General features: G+C 42.2%; 1 protein-coding gene across 1 annotated transcript; it reads left to right on the top strand.

The window, feature by feature from the left end:
* The first annotated feature begins 10,533 nt into the window (after positions 1-10,533).
* On the top strand, positions 10,534-10,929 carry LOC100962668 (60S ribosomal protein L36a-like). Its single transcript, XM_003788492.2, has one exon. The coding sequence runs from the start codon at positions 10,559-10,561 to the stop codon at positions 10,874-10,876; it is 318 nt and encodes a 105-aa protein (XP_003788540.1). The 5' UTR covers positions 10,534-10,558; the 3' UTR covers positions 10,877-10,929.
* Positions 10,930-11,374: the final 445 nt, after the last annotated feature.

Raw genomic sequence — 11,374 nt, 5'->3', positions numbered from 1 at the left:
AACCCGCCGCCTTAGGTGTACATGGCTGGCACCTTAGCCAGTTGAGCTATAGGCGCCGAGCCGGGAGCATATTTTTTAATACTCAAATTTGTGTTAAAATTTTTTTATTCACACTTGGTCATGTGACATGCTTTGTTCAATAGATCATTAGCAAACATGATGCAAAATGGAGATTTGTACCTCTCTTTTTCAAAATAGAGGTTTGAAAATGTCATGCTTTGGGACTTTTTCTCTTGCTGCACTTGAAACAGGAATAAACCTGAGCTGTTCTCTTGCAGGGTCAAAGATGTGCAGGAGAACCAAGATCCCCAAGGAACAACCAGCCAGCTCCCAGCCAGCACCTGCAAACTATAGGTCATGCGAGGCAGACCCATATTAGCCAGTTGCCAGTGGACCGTCTATCTGAACACAAATGATTGTTGGAGCTCAGTCGTTATCAGGTGAACTGGATTAGATAAAGAACCATCATCTGGGTGTTCTGGACTTCCAGGCATTTAGCACCGCAAGTTCTCTATCTCAGGCCAAGAACCTCCCAGTCCCAAGCAGACTGAGATAGTTGGTCACCTTAAACCCAGATCATCCACAGAATGTGAAGTTAACCAAATAGTTGTTCTTTTATCCTGCAAAATTTTGAACTGTTTTCTTGCACAGAAAAACTGATTCATAATACTCCTCTTGGTCTACTTTTCTGTCCATGAGAAAATGGAGAGGACGAATATTTAGAATTATCAGCAAAGATGATTCTGAGAATTCCTCCAGAATATTTTTACATTGTGAAGTATTCATGTTTGATAATTTGTATCATCAAATCTAAAGTATTTCTCTCTTTTAATAATATAATCTCCTATTTTGGTCTCAAGTCTTTCTACTCTTAGCCTATTTCTCCTAAATCCACTATTGTTTCCGTCCAGTCTTTTTTTGGATGCTGGCCATTCATAAAGAGGTAGATTATCAAGTTTAGAGGATGCTCTAATAATGTCTTTTCTCCTAGACCCCCACTAGGACAGAGATTTGAAAATTTTAAACACAGAGTGGTAAATCACAACTGCATTAAATTTATGAAATTTATCTCAGTTTTTGCATATCATTTGCTAACTTCGGATGCTCATCAGTATTTAAACACATCAATATTTGTTGAGCGTCCACTATGTGCCAGGTAGAATCAAGGCACCGTAAGGCAATTAGATGTCATCAGAAAGAGTCCTCTCCTCAGGAGTTTCACCAATAGTTAAGTCAAAGCACTATGAAGAAGAGGAAATTGATGGACAGGTGCACAAAACGGGGAGAATTTACAGGTGGTCAGGGAAGTCTTCTCTGAGGAAATGATACTTAAAATGTTATCTGAAGCATCACTAAAGGGAGGGTTAATGAAATGGAGCATGTGGCATGTTCTACAAAAGTGCCCATGACGGTATTTCTGATCTTCACCCTCTTCCAAAACGTTGCCATCCTTGCCACTCCCTTCCCTTGGCCTTTGTGACTGCCTCAGCTAGCAGAGTTTTCCAGGCTGGTTTATAAAAGGTGATGTGGATTCGCCTGGCTTTCTCTCTCACGTTGTGTGACTTTGGAGCCATAAAGTAATATAAAAATTTTAATATCCTGAAGCGACCATGAGGTGATACTACATAGAAAAAGAGAGAGAGGCTCGGCGCCTATAGCTCAACGGGCTAAGGCACCAGCCACGTACACCTAAGGTGGCGGGTTCGAATCCCCAGCCCGGACCCACCAAACAACAATGACGGCTGCAACCAAAAAAAAATATAGCTGGGCGTTGTGGCGGGCACCTGTGGTCCCAGCTACTTGGGAGGCGGAGGCAGGAGACTCGCTTGAGCCCAGGAGTTGGAGGTTGCTGTGAGCTGTGATGTCACAGCACTCTACCCAGGGGGACAGCTTGAGGCTCTGTCTCAAAAAAAAAAAAAAAAAAAAAGAAAAAGAGAGAGAGAGAGAGACCCAAGGAACAGTGGTTTTAGCCCCTAGAATTTTCATGCTTCCTATACCACACGCCAAGCACACAAGTGAGCAACTTTGTAGAGCTAAAATAACAAATAACTTTTTTTTTTTGTAGAGACAGAGTCTAACTTTATCGCCCTAGGTAGAGTGCCCTGGTGCCACAGCTGACAGCAACCTCCAACTCTTGGGCTTAGGTGATTTTCTTGTCTCAGCCTCCCAAGTAGCTGGGACTACAGGCACCCACCATGATGTCTGGCAATATTTTTTTTGGTTGTTGTTGTTGCAGTTTGGCTGGGGCTGGGTTTGAACCCACTGCCCTCAGTATATGGGGCCGGCGCTCTACCCACTGAGCCACAGGTGCTGCCCATAACAAATAACTTTTAAATGTATCTAAGAGGTACCACAAATATTTGAGTTAATGAACTCTGTCCCCATGTTCAGAAGTTACAGTAACTGTTTTATACTATCAGTACAGCTATGAAAGTCTTACTGGTTCAAGTATTCATGGCCTAAAAGAAATCATGGTTGAACTTAGTTAATTAGCAGATCTAAAAGAAAAAAGAACATTGTAATTTTATTTGTAAAATGTTTGTTCTGGAAGGTTCACTGTGTGAAAAATTTGGGGTCTGTGGTATAAAAACAAATGGGCAAGGGTGCACAGGAAGAAGGGAACATTCAGGTAGTCATTCTGAAACAGAAATGTTTCCTGCCTTTTATCTCTGAAAATAAAGCGTTGCCCCTTGTTGGCAATACATGATCTGAGTGGCTTTGCTTTTGGTGGTCATGGTCATCATGAGCCTTTGCAGCTCATTCTGTGGTTGAGGTTGCCAGCTGGCTGGTTGAAGGCAAGTGCTTACTGCCAGAACACAGAGATAACAATCTGCCATGGCTACAGCCGTGGCTTCCTTATTGATCAGAATAATCAGACTTTGAAAGTGGTGCTTCCTTAGTTTACACTGGCAGTATCCTACCAGTTAGGATAAGACTCTCGGATGCATCATATTTAAGGAACAAGTACCTATTGCTAAATAGTGGGAAGGGCTTGAGGGAGAGAGAATCTTACAATAAGATCTTTGGCCTTAAGAAATTACCAATCTTGAGGTTGTTAGCTGAAAACCACACTATAGGGTGGAGTGACCCAACACAGGTGGTCCCAAAGTCCAGCCTTACCAGGCATATGAGATAGTGGTACTCCTCAGGGGCCATCCCCCCTCTCTGGGGCATTGGGGTGAGCCGATCTACTCACCCGCAGGGACCTACCAAACTCTTCCTGGCCTCAGGGGCCATCCCTCTCTTCCCAGTAGTTGGCAGCATCCCTGCTGCCCCTCTAGATACTTTCTTTCCTACCCCAACTCTTCCTGACAGGCCCTTTACAGTCTGTAGTTAACACATTTAGAGCAAACACAATGTAGGCCGTTCTTTCCTGAGGCAGGGAAGGAAGAAGTTAGAACCAGTAAGATATTTCTTGTTAACTCACCTTGCTCCAGAACAAAGCAGCTATATAAGTGATGTTTTAAGAGAATGTTAAAAAAAAAAAGTGTTTTATTCTCACTGGAGTCACCTGTGAAAAGCACAAGTAAAGACCTCAAAATGGGAATTTTATGCTATGTTAAAAAACAGTGAGACATGCAACTCACTCCCCAAGGGGGGAGATAACATCACCATTTATTTTGTTGCTACATCTCGAAGACTCTGAATTTTATTCTAAATTGATTGGAATTTATTTTGTGAGAATAAAATTAAATTACAGTGAGCTCACTTGGGCAGTGAATGAAATAAAAGCACTGGGAATAATAATATCTATTCTGTTTGATAGCCTTCTGTAATGAACACTTTCTATGCCCTGAGTAATCAAATCCTTTCCAGTGCCATTTAAAGCAAATATTAGTAGGCCCATTTTACAGATGAGGAGTATAAGACTGAGGTTATAAAGCACGAGCAAGTTTGCTCAATAAGGTCACTGCCCTCAGTCGCTCTGCCCTCTGTTGCTCTACTGGCTTTCTTACTGTGCCCTTGCCTCTTCAGCATGGTCAGTGGGAATCATCTGAAGTTTTCGAACTGTGATTTATTTTGCTTTATTTTATTTTTAGAGATGGGGAGTCTCATTTTGTTGCCCAGGTTGGACTCAAACTCCTGGGCTTAATCGATCCTCCCACCTCAGCCTCCAGAGTAGCTGGGACTGCAGATGCCTCACCCCCCCACCCCCGATGCCCAGCTTGAACTGCAGTTTTAAAGGCAACCTTGGTAGTGGTGCTAAGGCAAGATTACAAAAGGGGAAGATGGAGGCAAAGAGACATGCCGCCGGGATATAGGTAAAAGATATGGAGTCTCTGCAGAAAGGCAGTGCAGACGGCGTTACCGCTGGGAGGAGACAGATACAACTTACTGTGGAGGCAGGATTGATGAGTACTTAGGAAATGATTAGCTATGTGGGGGGTGGGAGCTGAGGCAAAGATGATGGTGGCTTCTAAATGATGGAACTGGGAGGGCAGAGCTGCAGGATGGAGGTGCTGGCAGGTGGAGATGATCAAAAGGCATTCGAACTGGTGCCAGGGGCCTAGTCTAGCCCCAAGTCATATGGCTTCCCATTATTCAGTTGGCTTGCTTGACTTTGCTCTGTGCCTGCTTAATGAGTCTATTCTAGGACTCAAAATGCTCAAAGGACATTTGTGGGGAAAACACCATCTTTATAACTCAAATTTATGTTCTGTGTTGGAGTTGCATGCCTCGTGGCTCTCCCTGGCTGGAAATGCATGCTGATGGCCTTAGTAGTCTGGGATCCTTGGGCAACCCTGCTCCCAAGCTCCACTAATCACCTCCCAATGTGGGCTGTCTGTGGTGGCCTTGTGATAGTTCTCTGCCTGAACCCTGAGACCCTCTGTGGCATCCTTTACTTATAGGAGAGGTAGTTCATATACTCTGAACACCTGCAGAGTCAGTGCCACGTGGACACTGCCAAAGTTTACCATGTGTGCCTTCAGAGTGGTGGCCCAAGCCATATCCACGGTGACCGAGGCACACTGTGCTGGAATGTATGGAGCAGAGATGTGAGTGACCCAGGGTCCCTCCTTTGAAAATGTTCTGCTCTTAAGGCCCTGGCACTCTGGGCCAGTTACAGATGTGGCAGACTTGAAGATCCCTGAAATGCCTGTGGTGTCACTGTTCCATTGTCTTGATGAATGGCATCTGGCTTCCTCGTACCCATGCCACTTTCCTTATCAAATGTTCACTTGGCCCCATCCTTGGCATTCTCTCCTGAATGTGCTTTTTTATTCTTTCCATGGCTGGGCTAAAACTTTTCTGAATCTTTAAATTCTGCTTCCCTTTTCACTATAAATTTCATCGTTAGCGCATTTCTCTCTCCTTGTATTTTACTATAAGCAGTCATGAGAAGCCGTGCAACGCCCTAAACAATAATATGCTTAGCGATTTCTCCTGCCGAACACCCTCATTCATGGCTCTAAGGTCCTGCCTTCCACGAAGTATTAGGACAGTGGACGCAATTGGGCCACATTCTTTGCCACCTTATAACAAAGATGAACTTTCCTCTAGTTTTCAATACCTTATCCCTCATTTCTGTCTAAGGCCTCATCAGAATGGCCTCCAATGTCCATCTTTCTATCAGCATTCTGGGACCAACCACTTACGCAATCTCTAAGAAGATTCAGGCTTTCCCTACAGACATTCCATTCTTTTGAGCCCTCACCAGAATACTCATAGGGCTTTACAGTCTGGCCTCTACCCATTAGCAAGGTCCAAAGTCATGTTCACACTCTCAGGTATTTGTTATAGCCATGCCCCACTTCTCAGTACAAATTTCTTAGTGTTTTTCTGCTGCTATTAAAAATACCTTAACCTAGGTAATTTATAAATAATAGAAATTCATTTCTTATATTTGCGAAGGCTGGGAAATCTACTTGTAGGTTTGGTTTACAGTCAACACTTGGTCTGCTTCACAGATGGTGCCTTGTTGCTGTGTCCTCAGATGGCAGATGGAAAAAGGGATGAATACCGTGTCCTTACTGGCAGGAGAGATTACAGGGACAGAGAGGCCAAAGGCCTAGCTAGTTCCTTCTGGCCTTATCCCAGCCCATCCTAATCACTTCCTAAAGGCCTTACCTCTTAATTCTGTTTCGTTGAAAATTATTATGATTTTTTAAGACAGAGTCTTATTTTGGTAGAGTGCAGTGGCACCATAGCTCACAGAACCTCAAACTCTTGGACTCAGGCGATTCTCTTGCCTCAGCCTCCCAAGTAGGTGGGACTACAGGTGCCACAATGCCCGACTATTTTTAGAGACAGGGTCTCCCTCTGGTTCAAGCTGGTCTCGAACCTGTGAGCTCAGGCAGTCCACCCGCCCTGGCCTCCCAGAGTGCTGGGATTACAGGCACAAGCCACTGTGCCTGGAAATTAAATTTTCTTAACATGAATTTCGGAGGAGATGCAGACACTCCAAACTGCAGTAGCTGGTGTGGCCATGCACACTTGTGCAGGGGTATAACACACATGGACTATGACCCTGGCATTTCTGGTGCTCCCTGGAATTGTGTAGTCCGTATCCGGTGCAGTCACATGTGGTAGGTGGGCCTATTGATGCTAAAAGCTTTGTAAAAAAAAAAAAAAGGAGAGAAACTGGCTTGGCACCTGTGGCTCAAGTGGCCCAAGCAACTAAGGTGCCGGCCACATACACCTGAGCTGGTGGGTTCAAATCCAGACCGGCCGGCCAAACAACAATGACAGCTGCAACCAAAAAATAGCTGGGTGTGTAATTCCTGGGCACCTGTAATCCCAGCTACTTGGGAGGCAGAGGCAGGAGAATTGCTTGAGCCCAGGAGTTGGAGTTTGCTGTGAGCTGTGATGTGGTCACAGCACTCTACCCAGGGTGACAGCTTGAGGCTCTGTCTCAAAAAAAAGGACAGAAACTAAGTGACGGATTAGCCCAAGGAGGAACTTCTAAACAGGGGCTGGAGCTACCCACGTGGCAGTACACCTGGCCTGGGGGCGCTCTGCCTGTGGGATTCTAATTCTCAGCACTGTGACTCACCTCATTTTCCCCATGCTACAACGTCTGGTCCCGCTGGGGGACTGCTGACTGTGCTGTCTTGGGAGAGCTTGCATCTCATCGTTGTGACCGAAAGTTGCTACTGGGACAGATTTCACACAGTTCTGCCCCTGAACACACAGTTGCTCCTATGAGGACTGATAAGAACACAAAGGAAGCCGTCTGTCTGATTCTCTGAAAGCCAATTTAGCTAATTTAGTTGTTTTCATTTATTACTTAGTTTCAGCTGACTGCTTTTCATTGTCATATCAACCATAGTTGTGTCTGTGCAAAGCTCATCATAGCATTTTGAGAGATGTTCAATTTGTCCCGCCTCAGCTTCTTGTTGTAGCTGAAAACTGAGGCGGGTGAGCAGGGAGCGGCAGGGAAAGGGGTGACAGGGAGGCTTACTGGAATAGCGGGGTCCTTATGCACCTGGTACGTTACCTGTAGAGATTCTTTAAACCTGATGTTGGCAAATATGGCATTTGTTAATGGCTTCTGAGAAATGGATCCAGAACCAAACAGATTCAGAAAAATTGTCAGTGGGGTGGTGGTGTTTTCTTTAGCTGGGAAGTCATGGAGCCTTGTTTAGGCTTTGCTGAAGCTTGACTAAAGTCCTGGGGGTAACCAGAGGAAGCTTCTCAGCCGGAGATAGAGTGAGTTACAGCAATTCATACATATGCACATTCTTAACCTGTTATGTCATTACCCAGCACAGAATCAGATAAGTGATGGGAAAACATTGACTCCAAATACATTTCTAAAGAGAAATGCCAGGCTTTCAGTCATCAGCGGATGGTTATCACTTGTAATTACTTAGTTCTCCAAATTTCTCATGTGGTGACAGCCTTGCCTCCCCACCATGTAGTTTTGAGTCTCAGATTTGTTGAGTCTCTGGGCTCCACTGTGTGTGAAATGGCTCCTAATGGTGACAGAAGCTCCTCTCAATGCTATTAGTGACCTAAGAGAGAAGGGCGTGATTTAACTTGCCAGCTAAATGTGTAACTGTAGCTGTGTAGCACAAATGAAGAGAGCGTATGCTCCGAGCGAGTATTCAAGTGACCTTTAACATTTTAGTGATATATGGCTGCTGTGAACGTAATTGAACTATAACCAAGAGAAGAGAATTTATCTTCTCTCTTCAAAGTATCATACTCCCGAAGACATTATCTCACCCAATTTGTTAACAGTAAAAGCTCATAACAGTAAGAACTTGCAAAAGGACGACAGAATGAAAGAGTTTTAATGTATTTTGCCAAAGGGAAATTTACCATCTGCCTGTCTTCATGAATCACATATGCTGAGAATAATATTTTAGAAGATACTGACAACAAGACGCAGTAATTTGTAAATGAAAATTACTGATGCTGCCCTTCTTAAAGCAATCTGTGGAATAAATCAGCATAGCAGGCTATAGAATTATAAGTTGAAGACTTGAAATAGGAGAATAATAAAGTGTATTATTGGCTTTTTGTAATTGTAATAAAGATCCCAAATCTTTAAAACGTAATTACTTTGATGCGAACTTCACTGTTCCCATATGAACCCTCTCAATGTGCTCCAGAGAAAGGTACAATAGGAAAATACATTATTAAGCCAAGATGACAATAAAGTCTTATTTGCAAACATCGGCAGACATGTAATTATATAGATCATAGAGATATGTCATCGACTGGTTTGATTTCTCAGGAAGCCTTCCCTGCAGCACAAATCATGACGCTGTCGTTGTCAACGGAAGACTTCAGAATTCAATGTGCACAGCTAATCTGAGACTCATGCTAAAATAAAAAGAAAATTTTAACTCTTAGTAAAAGCAAAAGATAACTCGAAATTGTGGAAGTCCAGTCATGAATTTGGGAAGGACCAAGAATTTCCTAGCAATGGTTGTATAAGGTTCTTGGTTAGTCCTGTGCATATCATAAATGAAATGAAAACTATTCATAGCTGATGAAAATTAGGAAATAGATATTCTCTCAAAAACTAGTTTTGGAAAGGCTGGTAAGGGAAAGAGGAAAAAAGAAGGTGTATAGAAGTGGCAGTTCTTTGATCATGAATCGAGTGATTTTCGCTTGATTGTGCGTGGGTTGAGAAACGAAGTCGAGTTGCTATTCTCCCACTACCTCTGTGGTGGCACTGATACTGTTACACTTTCTTGTTGGCTTTTCAAAGATCTTAAAGGTGATCTTCTAATGACAGGTTTATTCCATGACAGGCAAGTCTGCGGTCAGGAAGGAGGAAGAGGGCAATGCTGATTTCTTTTTTTCAAACCAAGAAGCAAATATTTTTTTTCCTCTGAAAATCAAGTAAGAGTTTTTGAGGAAGGAAATACAGATTCTGGCAGTTATTTATGCATATTTCTTGCATAATCTACAAGGCTGAGTTTTCTAAAAAATAGCAGTATGTTTATTAGGTATATTTATCTCTTGGATCTGACAAAGACAAGTCCTGTAGTTTCATAATTATCACAATAATCTGCGGTAGAATACAGGTTGTATATGTAGTCATGTAGTGGATGCGATATAATTATAGTTTCTGTCTAAACATTGCTATTTGCCTGGCAAAGTGGCATTGGGGCATTTTCTGTTTTCTTAGTCCCTTGAGGTATAATGCCAAGTAATAAAGTACTTATAAATTTATCTTCGATCTTTAATTTAACGAGAAACATATTTAACAACACCTGGATATAGAACCAAATCATTATAAATTCCAACCTGTGAGAAATTCTGAAAGGTGTCAAAATATCTATGGAAGGGTTTTAGAAGCTTTCAGAAAAAACACAATTTGGGAAAAGTATTGTTCACAGGGGAGATACTACTCTCAAGTTATTGTCTGAGTAGATAATTCTAAAAAACTGCAGAAACACATCTATAAGCAGAAGAAATTTGAATATCTCCATTTTGGTTGTTTCTAGTAAATAGAGAAATATGGTCACAAAATTAATTTAGAAATAAGCTTCTCAAACACGAGTGAGTTGCAGATGAAATCCTCAGCCTGGTGAATTCGTTGCATTTATCTAAATCTATAAGGGAAAAGAGTAAAGATAAAATACAGAAAAACCACTATTTCGGAGTTAATCTTGTATATGAGAAATATATCAAGAACAGCAAAGAAAAAACAAAGTAAAAAAATTAGGACCCCAAATGAAATACAAGCAGTTTATGATTTTGACATTAAAATGCATAACCTATTGTTCTATTTTAAGTTTGAAAATACATGTTAACTGTTTTCAGGCTCAGCGCCTGTAGCTCAAGCAGCTAAGGTACCAGCCACATACACCAGAGCTGGTGGGTTCGAATCCAGCCCAGGCCTGCCAAGCAACAATGACAACTGTTTTCAGGTTGGATTCTTACGTGAGTTTGTTTAATAATAAACTATATTTTTATCCCAATAGTACCAAATTAAACAATATTTAAAATTTAGGTAAAGCATACAGTAACATTTTGATGAAGCCATAAGAAAACTTAAGGAAAAATGAAATAGCTTTCCTGTGAGCGCCAGCAGCGGTGGTGAGGGCTGCGGCTGCTGAGTTTTGGATTTCATCGTAGAGACAGTTCTACTGTAGAGATGGTCAATGTACCTAAAACCCGAAGAACTTTCTGTAAGAAGTGTGGAAAGCATCAGCCTTGCAAAGTGACCCAGTATAAGAAGGGCAAGGATTCCCTGTATGCCCAAGAAAAGCCGCGCTATGATGGAAAGCAGAGTGGCTGTAGCGGGCAGACAAAGCCAATTTTCCACAAGCAGGCTAAAACCACACAGAAGGTTGTGCTAAGGCTGGCATGTGTCGAGCCTCACTGCAGATCCAAGAGGATGCTGGCCATTAAGAGATACAAGCATCTTGAACTGGGAGGAGATAAAAGAAAGAGCCAAGTGATTCAGTTCTAAACTTTGAGACTTTTTGTCTTTTTGAGGAGAAATTGTTGAAGCTATAGAAAAATTACCTGTAGGAAAATAAATACAATGATATTCACAAAAAAAAAAAAAAGAAAAGAAAAAATTAAATAAATATTTGAGTATTTTTATGACCTTGAATGTGGAAAAGGCCATGTTGGTACACAACCCTCAGAGACACATACCCCTCAAGAAATAAAACTCAAAGAAAAACACTAACAGATTTGGCAACACAGAATCTTTGGTCTCTCTCTCTCTCTTTTTTTTTTTTTGAGATAGAGTCTCACTATGTCACCCTCAGTAGAGTACTGTGGTGTCACAGCTCACAGTAACCTCAAACTCTTTTTTTTTAAATTTATTTTATTTATTTTTTTCTGAGACAGAGTCTTTATTGCCCTTGGTAGAGTGCAGTAGCGTCATAGCTCACAGCAACCTCCAACTCCTAGGTTTAGGCGATTCTCTTACCTCAGCCTCCTGAGTAGCTGGGACTAC

This window comes from Otolemur garnettii, unplaced genomic scaffold (assembly GCF_000181295.1).
Source record: "Otolemur garnettii isolate 467f Iridium unplaced genomic scaffold, OtoGar3 scaffold00028, whole genome shotgun sequence".
Taxonomy (NCBI): domain Eukaryota; kingdom Metazoa; phylum Chordata; class Mammalia; order Primates; family Galagidae; genus Otolemur; species Otolemur garnettii.
This window is presented reverse-complemented; position numbering and strand designations above follow the sequence as displayed.

Bases quoted from the DNA above. Each gene is read 5' to 3' on its own strand.
- LOC100962668 (XM_003788492.2), top strand. From the start codon at position 10,559: ATGGTCAATGTACCTAAAACCCGAAGAACTTTCTGTAAGAAGTGTGGA.